At 52.6% G+C, this 18,646-nt stretch overlaps 3 protein-coding genes across 3 annotated transcripts; 2 read left to right on the forward strand and 1 right to left on the reverse strand.

Annotated features, from left to right (window-relative positions):
• Positions 1–335: 335 nt before the first annotated feature.
• On the reverse strand, positions 336–6,958 carry pks27 (Non-reducing polyketide synthase pks27; the record flags this gene model as incomplete). The annotated part of the gene is made up of 6 exons (XM_037315575.1): positions 336–1,014; positions 1,073–1,869; positions 1,923–2,495; positions 2,553–2,762; positions 2,813–6,253; positions 6,314–6,958. 6 exons carry the CDS (start codon positions 6,956–6,958, stop codon positions 336–338), a joined length of 6,345 nt encoding a protein of 2,114 aa, XP_037186237.1.
• A 509-nt stretch (positions 6,959–7,467) lies between these two features.
• aurJ-1 (O-methyltransferase aurJ) lies at positions 7,468–10,159 on the forward strand (the record flags this gene model as incomplete). The annotated part of the gene is made up of 2 exons (XM_037315576.1): positions 7,468–7,713; positions 7,769–10,159. 2 exons carry the CDS (start codon positions 7,468–7,470, stop codon positions 10,157–10,159), a joined length of 2,637 nt encoding a protein of 878 aa, XP_037186236.1.
• Positions 10,160–11,938: 1,779 nt separating this feature from the next.
• On the forward strand, positions 11,939–13,316 carry aurJ-0 (O-methyltransferase aurJ; the record flags this gene model as incomplete). Its single annotated transcript, XM_037315577.1, has 2 exons — positions 11,939–13,095; positions 13,145–13,316. The coding sequence occupies 2 exons, from the start codon at positions 11,939–11,941 to the stop codon at positions 13,314–13,316; spliced, it is 1,329 nt and encodes a 442-aa protein (XP_037186235.1).
• Positions 13,317–18,646: the final 5,330 nt, after the last annotated feature.

Here is an 18,646-nt window from a genome sequence, read left to right on the forward strand (position 1 = left end):
TCAAGGACGTAAGTCTCTGTTGTAGGAAAGATGAGAGCTGCCGTTACCCCCCACCTCGGGAACTCTGTGTCTTGGTCCTCAGCCGCTACTCGCCGGTCATGGGGATCACATTCGGAATCTAAGTTATCTCCAGCATCGGATATCTGAGTGTGTTTGCACATGAAATTTTCTATCTGCTGTAATTGATTCTCTATGATGATAGCTGCAATCTGGGTAGTATGAGGAAAGAATGAAACTCCAATCCGATCCAATGCCGATGCTCAACGCCAACATCATGAAGTTAGCCAACGCTATGAAATGACCCAAACGCCAACAAATGGAAGCATGAAGTTGATTCATGCAGAAGATGCTTTCTTCAAACCATCTCTCACCAGCTCCACCAGTCTCTCCGCGCCCTCTCCGCGCATCATGCTAAAGTGATGTTCGCCCTCCACAACTCCACTGGTGATGTTCGCACCAGGGAACAGCTGGGCCCACTTCCCAGGCCCGAAATCCTTCCTGCGTTCCGTGAGAAACTTCATGTCTTCCACATCCACCTCTCCCTCCTTGGGCGGGGGCATCTTCGGGTAGCGAACACCGTCGAATGCACACTCGCCCGCCCAGATGATGTTGACTTGCAGTCCTCTTGCGCCAGAAGGTGACAACGGAGGGGCATAGTAATCATTGAGCAGCTGCGTCGAGGCACGGAAGTGCGGCATCAGCCAGTCGGGCGGCGGGGCATCATCAGCGCCCCGCCGCATCTCGTTGGCGAAGATGCCGACCTCTGTGCAATGTTCGTAAAACCTGTCTGGCAGGCAATCCAAGCCGTTGTTGGGTGGCGGTGAGTCGATCAAGGTCAGTGAGGCGACTTTTTCACCCGCGGCTATCAACTGTGATGCAATAGCAAAGGCTAGAATTCCACCGGCCGACCATCCTCCAAGGTGGTAAGGGCCCTTTTCTTGGCGGTTGCGGAGACCAGCGATGTAAGAGTCGAGGATTTCTTGGAGGTTGTGATCATACATGCGAGATGGAGTTCTGCGAGAAAGGTTTGTCAGTACAAGGAGGGGTACATGAGAATGAAATAGAGACATACTTGATGAACGGCGAGTTGAATGCCACAAGTCCCGTAGTCGGGGCAATGGCCGGGAGAGTGAGGTACGACGTAGCAGCACCACACCCATCAGGGAACAAGAAGAGCGTCTGAGTGGACCTCTTCCGAGAGCCCTGGAGATACATAGACCACGCGGGTGGAATTTCTGCGGCCTTCGGCTTCGCGATCAGTTCCTGCAGGTCCTCGATAGACTCGTCGTCGAGAGACGATGCTGGGGTGGGACATGCATCTTCAGTGTCCATGTCCAGAATTGGCGAGGGTCTCTCCACCAGATCGGGCGACTCCAAGTCCACGGAGTCGGAGTCACTGCAAGTAAGCGTTGTCGACGAAGACACAGGCGATGCCAAATCAGGTCCGCAGATGCGCAGCTTGACATCGCCAACGGTGGTGCACTCGACAAAGAGGGCTCGCTCAGGTAGATCGATGTCTAGCTCATCGCGGATACGGCCGCAGACAACTAGAGACAACAGAGAGTCGATGCCTAAGTCCGCTAAGGCAACATCTTCGGCAAGGTCTCCTTTGTCGATACCACTTTCTTCTGACAAGATAGTAAGAGCGACTTCCCACATGTTCGCGGACTCGTTCTGGGTATCGGCAGCGGCTTGAGGGACTGCATCAATTGCAGCTGAAGGGGCAACATCGGTGTGCCTCTCGAGGGTCGGTGATAGTGGGGCTTGTTGAGTAGCTGCGCGTTTATCCGCTGATGTAATGCCGCCAGAGACCTTCTTGTTGGCAGAGTTGACGATGTACTCCATGAGTCGCTTTGGAACACCTTGGAGCTAGTTGCTGTTAGTTACTGATGAAATCTGCCAACGACTGCAAGTAGACTTACCGTGACACCTCCGACAAACCCGACAAGACTGTAGCTCTCATCAAAGACAATGACGTCTCCCATCCACAGCTTGCTCTCGCCCTCGGTCATCTTGACGTACGAGTAGTAAGTCATGTTCGGGTCCAGCTTCGGGATGAGGAGCTTCATGGACTCCCATCCATGATTGACAAAGATCTCTTTCTCCAGATCGACTCCCTCGTTGGCGTTCATCACAAAACCACCAAGCTGCGAGATCGCATCCAAATACGCTGGGTTGGAAAACCAAGTGTCGTTGTCGGGAAGTCCCTTGAAAGAAACCATACCCGCCGCTTCGAAAGTATCGTTGTTGAGGGTGACTGCAGAGAGACCACGGTACTTGGGATCGAAGTCGGCAAGCTGAGTGATCATCTTGTAGATCATGGCCTTGCTGAACCGGAAAGTGTTGCCGGCCTCTCCGACTTGTGCATGCAGAGCCTTCGAGCGAGCCAACGCATCTGACGAAGCCGACTCAAGTGTGGCGTCGGATCTGACTGCCTCAGCAGGAGAGAAGCGGATCTTGCAATTGGCATGTTGCTCGATGACCTTCTCCTTGCTCTGGATACGATTGTTAGTATGTTTTTATTGAATCAGTCGACGTGTTTGCAAACTTACATCCACGCTGGAGAAGGTGCAAAACACAGTGTTGCTCTCCTTGTCGAACTTGGCATCTGTGCGGAGGATCTGCTCCTTGCCGACATCGTTCGCAACCAAGGCGCTTTGAATGTGCATCTCCGCGATCTCGGTGACCATTTCATCGACGGCCATACCGGTGACCTGCGTAACGTAGTTGCCAATCATGAGAGAGATATCGGCGTAAACAGACTACGGAGAAGAGTTAGCTAAGTCACATCAGAGCCAGGTGAATGACTTACCGGAGTGCACAGTGGGACACCGTAGACCTTGTGTCCTTGAGCCATAGAATGGACGTCCTTCGAGTTTAGATCAATGTCGACCACGACCTGCCCATCGGCGCTTCCACGCAGAGTATCCTTCACCACTCTGTAGATCGAGGAGTGAGGGAACCTGGCGGGGCCCATGATGGCTGCTGGCTCGCCCTTGCGGAGACTCCAATCATGGACATACTGCATCCAGTACTCCTTCAGCGTCCATCCGTAGGCTGGTAGCTGCAAGACTTCGTGACACTCGGGAAAGTCTTCGTGGAAGTTGTCCCATTCGATGTTGACCCCAGCCATGTACATGCCGGCCATGGCTTCCACAAGCAGTTGCCAAGTGTCGATTCCCTTGTGCAGAGAAGCAAACACCTGCATCTGGGGCCCGACGACGTCCTTGACCATGCGGCAAACTACCGGAGCAGGACCGATCTCGACAGCGATGCTCTTGTCGTTGATGAGATCCTCGCTCTTGGCAATGTTCAAAGCTTCCTGAATGTTGACGGGGTTCCTGCAATGGCGGACAAAATAGCCATCGCCGAACTCCGATGACTTGCGGAGAACCTTGCTGAGGGTCGGAGAGATAACAGGAACAATGGGGTCGCGGACCCGAACCTTCGATGAAAGTTTGAAGAACGGAACAAGAATCGGATCGACCTGCGAGGTGTGGAAGGCAAGGGGCGTATCGAGGACATGGCATCTCATGCCCTTTGACTCAAGGAGCACCCTGATCTCCAACATCTGAGCGGTTTTTCCACCGAGAACAACGTTATGCTTTCCATTGCGGCAGCAAACCTCGAAGTCTCTCTTGGAGGATTCTGGCAATGCTGCGAGGACGGTGGCCTCTGGCGCCAGTACCACCAGCATGATGTGGGAGCCAGCTGAGAGGTGTTCCTCCATCAATTTGGCTCTGCTACCGACAAGGTAAATCACGTCGGCTTGGGACAAAACACCAGCCGCGTACATGGCCGCGTACTCTCCCAAACTGTGACCGACAACCGCTTGGGGCTTGACGCCGAAAGATTGCCAAAGTCTGCAGAGAGCCATCTGGTAGCAGACATGAGACAGCTGCAGCAAAGTGGGACATCCACTACCGAAGCTACTTGCCTGCTCAAAGACAGGAAGAATTGACGGCATTCCCATTTGTGTGCATAGATGGTCGTAGCGCTGCACATCGGTTCTAAAAGATGTGAAGCGTGCGTAAAGATCAGCTCCCATACCGGCCCGTGGAGAGCCCTGTCCAGTGAAGGTGAACACGACGCCTGCTCCGCGGGGCGGCACAGGAACGCTCTTCTTTTCTCCAGTTCTCCAGTCTAAGTACTTCTGCAAAGAAGACCTGAGCTGATCGAGACTAGCGGCAGGGATCGCAATTCTGTGACGGTGATGCATCCTGCGAGATGTGGTGGTGTATGACAGCTTGGGAAGAAGATTCGTATCCCAAAGTGTCGCAGGACCATCAAGCCACTGAATCATGTTTCTTAGGTTAGAAACCAGAGAGTCTGGGGTCTTTGCAGAAATGGCAACGATATGGTGCTGTCTTGGGTCCCGAGTCTTGATCTTGCGGGGGACGGGTGCGTCTTCCAGAATCATGGCGGTGTTGCCTCCAGCGGCGGAGAAGTTGTTCAGCAAGACACGACGGGTTCCGTTTTGAGGTCTAGGCCACTCGGTTGCTTCCATCGCAATATGGGTATTGCGCGATGGCAGATCAGGCAGTCTGTGGTTGACCTTGGTCTTGATTCCGGCATGGGGCGGAAGAGTGGAGTGCTTCATCATCAGAAGCACCTTCGCCAAACTTGTAACACCCGCAGCAGCCTCTCCATGTCCCACGTTTGACTTCACAGCACCAATGTGAAGAGGGTGTGTCGCAGGTCGAACGGATGAGCCCCTCGCTGTGAGAGGAGAAAGCGTTGTCACGACAGACGTGGTTTCGCCCGCGTCTCCGGCTTGAGTACCTGTGCCGTGCATCTCGACGTAACTAATATCGCTGGGACTGATGTTTGTCTCGGCTAGGAGATGATCGAACAGCTCCATCTGAGCCTTGGAGTGAGGTCTTGTGATAGACTCTGCCTCTGCGTTGTGGTTGGTCGCAATACCACGGATACAGGCCTGGATTGGATCTCTGTCTGCCATGGCATCGTCGAGTCTCTTCAGAATGATGGTGACAACGGCCTCGCCTCGGCAGTAGCCGTCGGCGCTATCGTCGAACGTCTTGCAGTTTCCAGTACGAGATAGGAAATGCCCTCGGTCCAGGCCAGCGGTCATGTCGGGGTTCGTCAGAACATTGGTGCCGCCAACAATGGCCGTGTCAACTTCTCCTCGCCACAGCGCATTGCATGCTAGGTGCAAAGCCGCAAGACTAGAACTGCAGGCGGTATCAATCGTGTAGCTGGGTCCGCGGAACTTGAAATGGTAGTTAATACGACCGGGAATAAAGGCACGGTTGCCACCCGGAATGAAGTAGGTGTCGATGTTCTGTGCGCTGTTCGTCTCCATCCAGTCATTGCTGGTAGATCCAAACCAAACACCCACGCGGTGCTTCTGAGTAGACGGCGTGCGGTCAGGCACAATGCCTGCTTGCTCAAGAGCCTCGGCCGCTGTTAACAGAGCCAGGCGTTGAGCGGGGTCAACTTGGGAAGCTTCTCGTGGAGACATGTTGAAGAATGCAATGTCGAACTGAGCTGCTTGGTGCAACCAGCAGCCGAAGCCGGTTCCTGAAACGTTCTTGTTGCTGGTGTCTCCAACGTGAGCTGACGAGTTCCAACGAGATGGAGGGACCATTTCGTGGGTGTCAACGCCACGGATTAGAATGTCCCAGAAGGCGTCCATCGTGTCTGCCCGGCCTGGAAATCTGCCAGAAGCAGCCAGAATGGCGATGGGAGACTTTGCAACTCCCCCATTTGCTCCCAAACCTGTGTCCGAGGCAGGATCTTCGATGGAATGGTGCGAAGCTTCCCTGACAGAGAACAGATCTGTGGGCAACTGGCGGCGGAGGGGAGGTACCAGTCTCTCTGTGCCTTTGAAGGCAATTGGTTGAACAACCACTTCCGTGTTCATATCGCAAACAGACTTTGAGGCATGCTTGACGTGTTGGGCAAGACGCTCGGGGAGTTGGTCTAAGGCCATTTGGCGCTGAAGACAGTCTCGCACAGCCTCCTCGAGGACGTGGCGAAGCGTGGACCCGCTGATAACTTCTTGACAGTCGGCGCTGGTGGAAATAATGGGAAGCTGACTGCGAGGCAAATTGCTCTTGGGTATACCGGACAGGACTTGGGCAATATCTCCTTCGCTGTAAAGAAGGGCTGAATGGTAAGGAGCAGCGATGGGGAGAACTGTGCTGGTTGGCGCAACAGCCTTTCCCATTGCTGAAGTCAGGAAGTCGGTAACGATACCCGGGGGTCCAGAAACAGTTGATTGGGTTGGCCCCTATTGCAAAGTTAGCCGCACTGCTAGCAAAGATTGAATTAGGAACTGATGTTAACCTACCACGATCGCAGAGATATAGGGAACGGAAGTTATTGGAAGCATAGTCTCAGCAGCGTACTGCTTCAGAGCATCGGCAAGTGCTTTGGGACTTGAGCCTGCAACGACGTATGACCAAGCAGCGAATTCGCTAGTAGAGCTTGAGTTTTCATCGTCATTGTTGATTCTACCGGAAACGTCCCAAGCAAGAGCTCCGAGACGAACGGCAATAGCCACGGCGTGTAGACCAGGCTCCATCAGGCTGGACACGCTGTGAGCACAGCTCACTGCCGCCGCAGCAAGAGCGCCCGTACATACACCGGCAAGACATGACTGCTCGGGAGTTGGGTACACTTGGCAGCCGCTGCTGTGCTGGCGAATGAAGAGACCCAACTGGGCTATACAGGTCAAGGCCTGGGACAGGCAGGGGTTGAGGGCGCCAGCGCGGTAGGGTGACAGTAAGTCTGCGACTTTTGCGAAGCGAGGGCATCGCGATTGTTGTGCTGAAGGCAGTTGTGCGATTTCGCGCTTGAGCACGGCGCAACTGCGTTCGATGAAGTCCGTAACAAGGGGATCATTGTGTGTTTGTCCGAGGCTGCGCAACGTTTCTGCGCTATCATAGGTCTGGTCGCCGAAGACATAGGCGTGAACTTCCTTGTGGACAGCCATCTTGTAATGGTGTATGTCTTGGGTGGCAGTGCACAAGTATGGGCGGGGGTAAAGAGAATGAATATAAAAGACTACAGATCACCAAGAGACGAGAGGCTGAGAGTTATGGTTTAGATGAAAGATGACTTGCATCCGAACTCAAACGTAGCTGATATAAATCAAAGACTTCATTCGTTCGATGACGACTGATGACAAAGTAAATTCTCCTCGTCTGGAGATTTCATGCATCTTTAAGAGATAATTTGGACATCATGAGATGACTCGGCTTTTTCCATGGTGTAGTTGGTGTTACCGAGTCCCCGTAGTTGCGGTTTTCAGGTTCCCGAGGGGGCATTATATTCAATACCCCGAAACACAATGACTTTCGTCTGCCCACTTTTCACAACCCAGACTCAAGGGACCGTCAACAAAACAACACAACCGTCTCAATCATTCCCTCTTTCAGATTGGCAATCATCGTCCTATCATTCATCCAGTCTCTGAAAACATCACTCTTGTTTGTTTTGACAATGGATCTGTACCAGAAACTCAAGAGCTCTCTGGATGAGATTGCGTTACACGGCCCAGAGCTGCTGCGTCACTTGGATACAGAGTCGCACAATGGTGCATCCGGTCAAACTACACTGGCTAGCTTGCTAGAAGATACTTCGAGGTCTTCGATTCAGTATCCTCGGAAAAAGCTTATTGAGTCGGCCACTAAGTTGCTCCAATTTGCCACCACCGCGGATGGATACCTTGAACACTTAGCCAACAGCGTAAGTCTGAGATGGTGTTACTCCTCATTCAATCACTTGCTTACAGTGAGAACAGTATCAGGAATTGACCTGTGTACGCTGGCTGGTGGATCTCAATGTTCTCCATCATCTTCCTGCCACAGGGTCTATCGCCTATACCACCTTGGCAGCCGACGCTGGTGTCCCTGTAAAGCATCTCAAAGGTGTTGCACGCATGGCCGTGGTCAACGGCTTCCTCGAGGAGCCTCTCCCCGGCCACGTAGCTCACAGCCGCGCGTCATCTCTCCTTCTGCGCGATGACAACTTCATGAGCTGGGCCCGCTGGATGATGAACTACTCCATGCCGGTGGCGTACCGATTCGCCGATGCCACTCGCCGATGGGGTGATACCGACGCCAAAGACCAGACGGCTTTCAACCTGGCCCTTGACACCCCGGACCCGTTTTTCGACCATATCCGTAAGAACGCGGAGCTGACCTCGGTGTTTTCCGACTACATGCGCAACGTTACCGCTTCCCGGTCATGGAGCTTAGCCCACGCTGTCGAAAGCTTTGACTGGGGCTCTCTCCCCGATGGCGCCAAGGTTGTTGACGTGGGGGGATCTCACGGCCAACTTGCCGCGCAGGTCGCGACTAAGTTCCCGCGCCTTAAGTTTGTCGTTCAGGACTTGCCGGAAACCGTTGCAGCTGCCCAGAAAGCCTTTGAGGCAGACTACAAGCTCGACGCCGCGGTCAAGTCGCGGATCCAGTTCATGTCACACGACTTCTTCAAGGCCCAGCCTGTGGTCGATGCTGATGTTTACTTCCTTCGAATGATCATCCATGATTGGCCGGACAGAGATGCCCGCATCATTCTCCAGCAACTCCGCGAAGTTCTGGAGAAGCGGCCCAATGCTCGCGTGGTAATCATGGATACACTACTTCCTCCACCAGGCTCAACGACAGTCCTCCATGAGCAGCAGCTGAGAGTACGCGATCTCATGATGATGCAAGTCTTCAACGCCAGAGAGCGCGAACTCGATGACTGGAAAGTTCTGCTCAACGAGGTTGGGATGCAGATCACACATCTGGAACAGCCCGAAGATAGCGTGATGGGGTTGTTGACAGTTCAGCTGAAGCCTACCACAAACGGCAACCCTGTCAAAGAGTCAGCATCCGATCTGCGCAACGGCTGTACACCCAAAAGCCCGATCACACCCACAAGTGCGGATCAGCCCGTCCTCATCATCGGGGCAGGAATAAGCGGTCTGTGCCTAGCCCAAGCATTGAGGAAAAGCCACATCCCCTTCCGGGTTTACGAGCGCGATCCAGCTGTCGACTCGCGACCGCAGGGTTACCGCTTGAAGCTTCAGGGTGATGCCGCTGTGGCGCTCTCCGACATTCTGCCCAAGGATGTGTACGAGATGTTCCAAACCTCGTGCGCTACTCTATCTATCGGGGAAACAGACTTAGACCCCTTCACGGGCATGGTCATCAAAAGCCGGTCTGGTGGAGGCTTGAGCGGCAAGATCGGCCTTAACCCGCACTACTGTGTCGACAGATCCTCCTTCAGGAAAATTCTAATGACCGACATTGCAGAGCACATCTTCTTCGGAAAAGAGCTTGATTCATACAAGACCGATACTGAGCGTGGCGTGGTCACAGCGACCTTCAAGGACGGCCATACAGTCAAAGGCCGATTCATTGTCGGCGCCGACGGCTTACACTCGGTGATCCGCCGTAACCACATCCCCAAGTCTCTGCTCAAGGACACTGGGGCTGCATGCATCTATGGAAAGACACCTCTTACACCTGACGTACTTGCGAAGTTCCCCGAGAAAGGAGTAAGGTGGATGACAGTTGTCTCCGACCACGCACCCATGCTCCAGTCGTGCTTCATCGGGGATTCTCCGGTCACCCTCCTGTTGGAACCTATTCGGTTCAGCAAGGCAAGCCGTTCGCAGCATTCCTTGCCAGAAGACTATCTCTACTGGGCACTCATCGGCCCTGAGCCCCGCTTTCGATTTCCCGATGGCACCTCGGCGTCCAAAGTAGGGGGTCTGACATCAGGACAAGTCCCAAACGATGCTGCCAACCTCAGCTTGGCCATTACGGAGGAGTGGCATCCTTCCATCCGCTGCGTGTTCGAACTTCAGGATACGCGGCAGGCAACACTCATACGTGTTGTATCTTCGGTCCCAGACGTTCCCGCATGGCAGCCCTCCTCCGTGGTGACGGTACTTGGTGATGCAGTTCATCCCATGAGCCCGTGTGGTGGGATTGGGGCCCAGACTGCAATTTGCGATGCTGCTAGTCTAGCCAAGATTCTCACTGCCACTCAGGGATCACCTTCCTCGCAAGCCGTCGGGGCATTTGAGGAAGGCATGCGCAATCGAGCTCATCGCAGCATCAAGCATAGCGAAGTAGGTTCACAGAAGATGTTTGGTCTGCGGTCTTTGGCAGACTGCAAGCCCTGGACGGGGTGCTAGGCAAGTGATCGCGATCATGAGCCCATTGGAATGTTTCTGGACTTCTCCATAGATCTTAGGTTACTCGTATCGTAACATTGTTTCCAAAAACCATAAGTTGCGTGTTGAGCCTGTAACACCATATTGGCTCTTAATCGGCTCAGTTAGCTGGTCCTGATTCGAGCTGCAAGTGAAGCCAGCTATGGGGCTCTGTGCAATCGCGATCTTTCTCGTTTAGAGGATTTGAAACCGCGTAGATCTCGATGGATTAGTTGAGGACCGTTACCGCGGAAGTTAGGAGCAATCTAATCGAGATCGCAATCACAAGAAACGATTACCGGGGTTCGACACCGAGAGTTGGAAGACGTGGCTTCACTTCTCGGGGTGGATTCGCCGATTTTTTTCGAGTTGGGCTATGGCTGTGCGGTACCGATGCGTAGGTTCACTAGAAGGGCTTTTCTACTCTGCATTAGAGACTCGGCTACATGGACTACTGTCGCAGATTTGAATCAGTGCTTCTATGTCCTGACAATGTTTCACCAGGCTACTTGGGGGTAAGACACACGTGGGATCTACCGAGCATCGGGTGGTCTGTCATCTTGACGGGGATCAATATTGCGGGAAAGTCTTTGGCACCTGGCCAAAGTTTGGAATCGCCGGCTGTAATTGAGTAATCCGGAATCCGGTATGTGGGAGCTTGCCGGAACACTCCGTTGCTATTCTGTCAAGACGCTGTGCCATTCATCCGCAGGAATGGAACCGCATGGATCCCAACTCATTCACTCACGTCAACAATGAACTACATCCCCAAGAAGATAATCTTCGTTCATTGAACGCCCGTAAGATAACGCTGATGCGAACAGCCTATCAAATATCGGGAGAAACCGAGATGTTCATGCGCTTAGAGCTAGGGGCACAAACATGATACTCAGCATTTAATTGGGGTAAATGCATGCTGCTGACTGACGGGCACTTTGTGAATACGTGCAACATCTTCCTGTTGAGGATATTGTTGCTCGCCTACGAGAAGGCTTGTGATTAGTGATCTACATGCAGAAGGGACAAGAAGTCTAGAAAGAGTGAAGTCTGTTTAGATTGCGAGGGGATGCCTGCGATAGGTCGGGGACGTGTGGGATGAATATTGCTTCAAAAATAAGCTTTTTAGTGATGGGATAGGCAAACGGTTCGACAGCCAGTTGGAAAGTCATGAAATCATACGGAACAACTCGCTTAGGGCGTACGGGCGTTCGTACGGATGAACGGCGGAACCCCAGCTAATAATGCGTATGAGTATTCCCTACGAAGCTGTCTCATTGGCTCAAGTCAAGTTCATCGGTCTCGGTTTCCACAACGTAAGCTTTCTTCATACGCTAAGTAAACCTTCTTGGTATCGGGGATTAATGATCAATGTCTGTGTACCTCGTCCGTGGTCCCCGCAAGGTTGCCGAGACAGACCACGAGGGCGGCTTCCCGCTCCTACATCTGTGGGATGCCTTGATTTTCCGGATCACGGTAACCGTTGGATGACAGGAAAGTCAAGATGACAGAAGCCCGGACGAAGAGCCCACGATTATCGCGAACCGTAAACGCTTTTTTGTTGAGTGGGAAAACTGCCCACGTAATACTTCCACGGGGAGCTCGCGATCTGTCGGTGTAAACCCGTCTTATAAGAGAAACCAAGTCCACAGTATCACCTTCCAACATTAAGTGCTTAACTTTGTTGGCTGGAACGCATTGACAACCACACCCTTGCAAAAACAACATCAATCATTTTTCCCCATTTCCCCAAATTCTTCAGTCATGCCAAGCGCAGCCCAAAAGGACGAGCTCTTTGAGCTTGTATCGTCGATTCATTCCTCAGCGGCGGACATAGCGAAGTTCTGCGAAAAGCGTCGGTTACCACAACCATCCTCTTCGGCTCCCGCGCCTAACCTTGACCTGACTCTTGAGAACGCGCCCTACTTCAACGCAAAGGCCGCCATCATTGACTCCGCGGAGCAGCTGATTCGGCTTATCCGGGGTCCAAGGGAGCAGTTGCTGGCATTGAGTTTCGAACACTGTGCCACGGCCTCCTTTCAGGTCATCCTGAAGTACAAGTTCGCCAACCACGTCCCGCTAAAGGGGACAACCACATATGCGGCGATCTCCAAAGCTGTAGGCAAGCCTGAGATTCAGCCGGCGCTTGTTGCGCGTATTCTTGAGCATGCCACATCTTACGGCTTGTTCGATGTTCAACCCGGTGGGCTGATAGCGCACAACCCTACATCTGCGCTTTTGGTCACGGATCCTGATCTAGAGGCTTGGATGGATCTGAGCGCAACTATCGCGTATCCCGCGGGCGCTTCCATCCCGAAGGCTCTTGAACAGTATGGCTACAGCATGGAGGCTGATGAGGCTCCTTACGGGGTGTCCATCGGTCGCAAAATCTCCCAATTCCAAAGGTTCCGCGAGGCCGACGGAAATCAATTGCATGAGATGTTTGCCCGTGCGATGCGCGGAATTGCCGCCGGAGGTGCCTACGATTTCCGCCATGCGGTGAACGGAGGATATCCCTGGCACACGCTGGATCAGTCCGGGCATCTCATCGTCGACGTCGGCGGCGGTCCAGGCCATGTGTCAATCGCGCTGGCCGAGAAGTACCCCAAGCTCCGATTCGAGGTGCAAGACTTGCCGGAGACTGTAGCCGTTGGTGAAAGGTCCTGCCCAGAGGCTCTCAAATTTCGCATCATGTACAGGCCCCACGACTTCATGACGCCGCAGCCGCCTCATGATGTTGCTGACAACGAGGGCATTGCCTATTTCTGTCGCTTCATCCTCCATGACTGGAGCGACAAGTATGCGCGGAACATCCTGCAAGGCCTTGCATCTGCTCTGCGGCCACAAGACCGTATCATCGTCAACGAGGTTGTGGTTCCAGACCCTGGAACGGAAAGCCGCGACAGAGAACGCCGGATGCAGTAAGTTCACAGCTTCTACATTCAACGAAGATAGAGCTGACAACTCCAGTGACCGTGATATGTTGATGCTCATGAATCTGAACGGCCGCGAGAGAACTAGAGCAGCATTTGAAGATTTGTGCAGCTCTGTGACGCCCAAGTTGAGAGTGCATAGGATTCATCGTCCAGACCAAGGCGAGCTCTCACTGATTGAGATTGTTCGGTCTGATTCCACCTTGTAAATAGCAGTTCGAATGGAGAGAAGGATTCCAGAGATACTGTCAATGCACACATCTAGGATACAGAAAGAACAGCTGAATGTTTATAAGGCACCAAAGGAATTATTCCATAGTAGATTTGTACTTTATATTTTATCAGAAATAGGCCGTTTCTCATGTGACTTCCAAAAGAACATGTCCAAAAATCAAAATAACCTTCAACTCCGAAACCAAATGGCCGACGTGGAAATCCCACCGCCGACTACGGGGACTAACTGCCCACAAAGGATATCTCCAACCCGCTTCGAGCCAATGCCTAATAGCAACAAAGATGCTGTACAGATCGATTCCCCGCGCCAATATGCCTAATAGCAACCTGGTATCGTATATGCCTAAAAGCCGACCCGCTGATATGCTCATGTCTCGATTCCTATGCTAAATGTCCACTGCTGTTTCAAGTGAGATTTTCAAGCTCGCATCCATGGCTCTGTTTGCCCGTCCCCTAATCATAACACAAAAGACCAAAAACAATCAAAGACCCCCAAGAGATGGAAAGGAATGTTTAACAAATTTGCTTGATGGTGTTTGCCTTCGCAGAAATCCGGTTGAGCTCTTCCGAAAGAGCAAGGTGGTGATGTTCGATAACGCTAGAAGTACGCCGGCCGGAGGTGGACGGCTCCGAGGAATCGTCCGCCATTGATGCCGACGTTGACGGATGTCTATGACGCAATCTCTTCAAGAGAGGGTGGACGTGATCCTTTAGCTGAGTCAAGACAAGGTGCGCACTGACTAGTCTCTGAGCGTCGTTGTCCAGAGAATAGCTGCCCATAAACGAACTGGTTCTCGCGATTCGTCTGAACATCCGGGGTGTGGCGGGATCGTCGTCTTCCTGCGACGCCTCATCGTCGTCGCTACCGAGCACCGCCGCATACCACTCCACAGCTTTGGTGATGGCCAAGTAGATTAAGACCAGAACCTCCTGCCTGGTAGAGCAGCGGCAATCCAGCAAGCTGTCGAGTCTCTTCAGTGCCTTTCGGTTTTCCGACAGGACTGTCCCCATCTCTCTCGGAGTGTCTTCGGTGTAGCACCCCAGATTAAATGGAGAAATGGGGTCTTTCGCCGCAGTCAAGCAGCCAGCTGCCAAGACATGGAAATCGGCAACTAGCATCAGAGCCTCGGTGGTGCAGTCGTGGACTTTGCTCGGCCGGAACGCGTCACAGTCGAGTGAGGAGCTTCGTCGACTGTCCACGCTGCCTGAAATGTCCCTAGGCTGTTGCTGCTGTTCGAGAGACTGAAGGCCGTGGTCCTGGTTGAAGTTGTTGAAGCTGTACTCCTGGGTGGATGGCGTAGGTAGCAGGCCGTAAGATTGATTGAGGGAGTCCTCTTGCTCATTTGAAAGTCCGAATTCGGGTGTCCCTGCATTGCTTAGGCGAGTGGCCTGCAGGACCCAGTCGATGTCATCTTGAACGTCGTCCATTTGGGCCGTTCCAGCAGTGGGGTCCGAAGAGTGGTCCATTTGCGTGAGAGTAAATGCATTCTCGATCGTCGACTGTGGAGCGTCTCTCGATGAGATCGGGGTCGTGTTGCCCGCCTCTCGGTGCACGATTGGAGAAGCAACTACACGAGGGCGCTCCCCAGTACGCATCGACATACCATACTCGCAGCACAGCCCCTTCATCGTGCATCGACTGCACTTTGGGCGTTGTTTACCGCACCGAATCTTCTGAGAACTGCACGCGTTACATGACTGCCGTACTTTCCGTTGCTTGCGGCTAAACGCATGGATTGAGTCTTGGATAGGTGTACGGGTTGCCATTGATGATGCGGACAAGTTGGCAGTGAAACCATTGGCAACTTGACAAGCAATGCAGACAGGCGAGTACTTAATAATAGAGACTTGGCAACCTGTCGATCAGGGGACGCGGTTTACTCCGCTCGTTCCTGGTAGAGAGGTGACTTCGCGATCGCGATCGATGACGGCAAATGCCTTAATGTGGTATGTGGGACTTCGGCTGATGTTACGTGAGTCAAATATTAAGGCAGACTGAACACTTCCGTCAGAGCAGCGTGCGATTAACTTTGTTTCACTGATTCGATGTTATGTTAAACTCTATAGTGGCCGGTTCTCAGGTCAGTATCCCCCGTCCCAACATTTCCTCCACTTTCAAACGTCGATGGGCTGTAGGGCAACCCGATGAATAGGTTCTCATCCTATGTTCTAACAACTACGAACAGTTCCGCAAGCTTGTCAATACGGCGCGGCCAATGAGACTCTTGATTACGATCTTTACTTCAGTCGTGGCTTTTGGGATTCGATACCGAGACTGAGAGATTGCCATTATCAGACTGGATGAAGCAGTGACCTAATTTGGTTATTTCTTTGGCGCTTACATCTCCTCTTTCCGGATGAGGCAATCCACCTTTCCGGCATTCCATCCATGAACGTGTCTCGCGTGGAAAGCAGACAAACGAGTTACGGATGAGATATACAACAAATCTTCTGCTCTGACATGCGATGACCTGCAGTGCAGCGGCGCAGGGGCACGACTCGCGATATCAACTCGCCGGACTACTCCTTTCGAATTCGTTTCTGGAATCATCCAGCGGTTCTCAGGTAAGGCGTGCCGCGCGGGTGGGACAAGCAGGTGGGATACGACGACAAAACTCCCCAAGTTGGGGTAGCTCTGTGACAAGCTGCTTCCGCAGGTGGGGTACGGCGAGAAGCAGTAGAACTCTAATTACGTGAAATCTCGTAAACTCACCGGCCGTGGCATGCGAGAGCGACAATACCATTCCACAGGTAACGAAAGCCTAATAGACTCAATGTGACTGCCGGACCCAGTACGAAGATCCCAGCAACGGCAACGCGGCACTGGGCGCTGGGCAGCACATCGAGAACTTCTCTCTGCAGGAATCCCATCGGCCGCTGACAGCCATGGGGACAGGGACTGCCGTTGTGACTGGTCGAACTCTGACGAGGGTTCTGAATAAGACTCCTTGGTGACATGCGCTGTAGAACGCCGTTCGAAACTCGAATCCGACGCGCTGGTCCTGGTGTCGGGGTCGGAACGGAACCCGTGCATCCCACTTTCCTGTTTCCGGCAGCGGGGCTGTTCCGACTGCCCCAGGTCGTTCTGGCATATTGGTGTAGATAAAGGAAGCGGCTGGCATCTCAGTCGAGCTGAAGATCGATCACTCACCTTAAGTTCGATCAACAGGACGGATTACAGTTCAGAGCTGTAGTAGTGAAGTCGTACGCAGATCCACTCGTGATAACACGGGTGTGTGGCGTCTTCCCCAACCCCAGCCCTATACGCGGACCAACACGAGGATTCATGCGCTTTTAGCCGCGTATCACGTTATTAGTCGTCAGAGAGAACGCCGACGGTTTCGAGAATTATGGAGAGAATGTCAACAAAGTTTCCGCCTCGGGGACCAGTTCGTGATGAGTTTCTGGTGTCTTATGGAGATATTATCGTAAATGGCTATATCGGCCTCTGATATGGCGGTTTTGCAGATCTCGATGCTATGGCGCTTGGCGTTCCCATGTTGAAACCGGCTGTCAAATTCTCTTATTAGACGTCGCTATACCGTATACAGGATTCTCGTACACTCGAGATTTGGTAATGCTCCGGAGTTGTTGGCCTCGTGAAATGGTTGATGCAACGGGTGTTATCTTGTCACAGCGGTTTCCGCCCCCAAGTTGTATTTGACGAAAACGAACATATGTCGGTAAAACGATGGAATATTCAAAAAGTTTTTCTGCCTATGTCTCCAACGTCAGCGAAATATTGAGCGGGTGCCATGTCGTGAAGCTGGCAAGTTGAATTGATTCAAGAACTGCTGCCACCATCTTAGGGTCTAGAAATTTTGGCCGGGACCTGACGCATGAAAGTAAAGTTTGGTGTGTCCTCAGGACAGAAGTTGGGACTAGAACACCGGGCCCGACCCAAGCTGGCGGTGCCCGCTTTGTCAGGACATTGGACGGCAGTACGGCGAAATTTTCCACATCTGATACTACCTGCGACTCATTGGAGTTGAATGGATGCATCGCAGTCTAGACCGACCTATCCGCGAGCTGTATTACGGCGCGGGATATAGGCTGTAACGGCTGCCCTTCGGTACTGGAGAGCAGCAATTTCTAATTCGACCGACGGTTGAATACCTGCTCGCCATTTGTTTTGGCTGCTTGATGGCTGCGAAGGAGGGTTTCACCAGGCAGTGAGGCTTGTACAGTCGCTGTAATGACATGTTTTGGGAGACAACCTCCAGTGCAACAAACTTCGTAGTTTCGCAACAGCATTGCGAGAGGGTGCTTCTTCGAATGAACGCAACGACCACGCTTCAAGTCAGACAAGTTGCTCATTCGGGAGCATATTGTTTGCTGTCATGCGGACACGTCGTGAGATGAGGAGTATCCCTCACCTGCATGGTGGAAAACCTTCTTGTCCGAATCGCCCGCAGGCTTCGTTGTCGAGCACTTGTTCAACCATTACTGATGAATGTTTTGAATCATGAAGCCATACGCTGAGTCGTACTCGGCTCAACAGGTGTTCTGCACTGAGTATCATCAGAATTCTTCAAGTTTCGACAGTTAGAGATAGATCATTTGCCTGCCGAATTTGTTCGGCCTTCATCAGGCAGGCGGTTGCGCTCAGACTTCTAGGCCGAATGGGTGGTTTTCAAAAGTTCCCAAGGGTCAGAACTGATTAGCGCACTAATCCCCTGTCACCATAGTCCTGCTCGCTACACTGATTCAGAGGCTTGCATTCGGGTAAGATGCAAACACCAGACTATCATTTGATCGGCGGTGAGATTGCAGTTGCAGGTGAACTCCTCCTGAGAAATCGGCAAGCGGCATTCATCCATTTCCAGGAACTTTTCCGATGAAGCCTCGGGTCGCTTTCCTGGGAACCTTCAAGCTGCGAATCGTATGCAGTGGCACGGTACAGTCAAATCTTCCGGGCGTATGTCGCTGATAGACATGAAGCACAGCGGTGACTAGTGGCAAGCGACACCACCGCCGGTGGGTTATTGCCGAACTATGTTGTGGAAATGATACTGGATGCAGTCGGCTTATCGCAGATGTGGTAAGCTGCAAGAGCCGTCATATAGTACCGACCTCTACTATGGACGAGCAGGTCAAATCCTTTCGTCGACGTTGTGGAAAAATAGTATGTCGGCAAGTCTCACACCCGCGTGATGCAGACGCTGTTTCACGTTCATAGGAGACGAGCACTAGATGTCGCCTTTCACGAGAGCAGATTGGGCAGTTGGAAGGCACTTGTGCTGAAACCTAAGACCGGAACTTATGTGTCCTAATCTGTAGGATGCATCACTGCATAGTCGACAAC

Source organism: Colletotrichum aenigma (genome assembly GCF_013390185.1).
Source record: "Colletotrichum aenigma strain Cg56 chromosome Unknown KSG_Cg56_contig01, whole genome shotgun sequence".
In the NCBI taxonomy this organism is placed as follows: domain Eukaryota; kingdom Fungi; phylum Ascomycota; class Sordariomycetes; order Glomerellales; family Glomerellaceae; genus Colletotrichum; species Colletotrichum aenigma.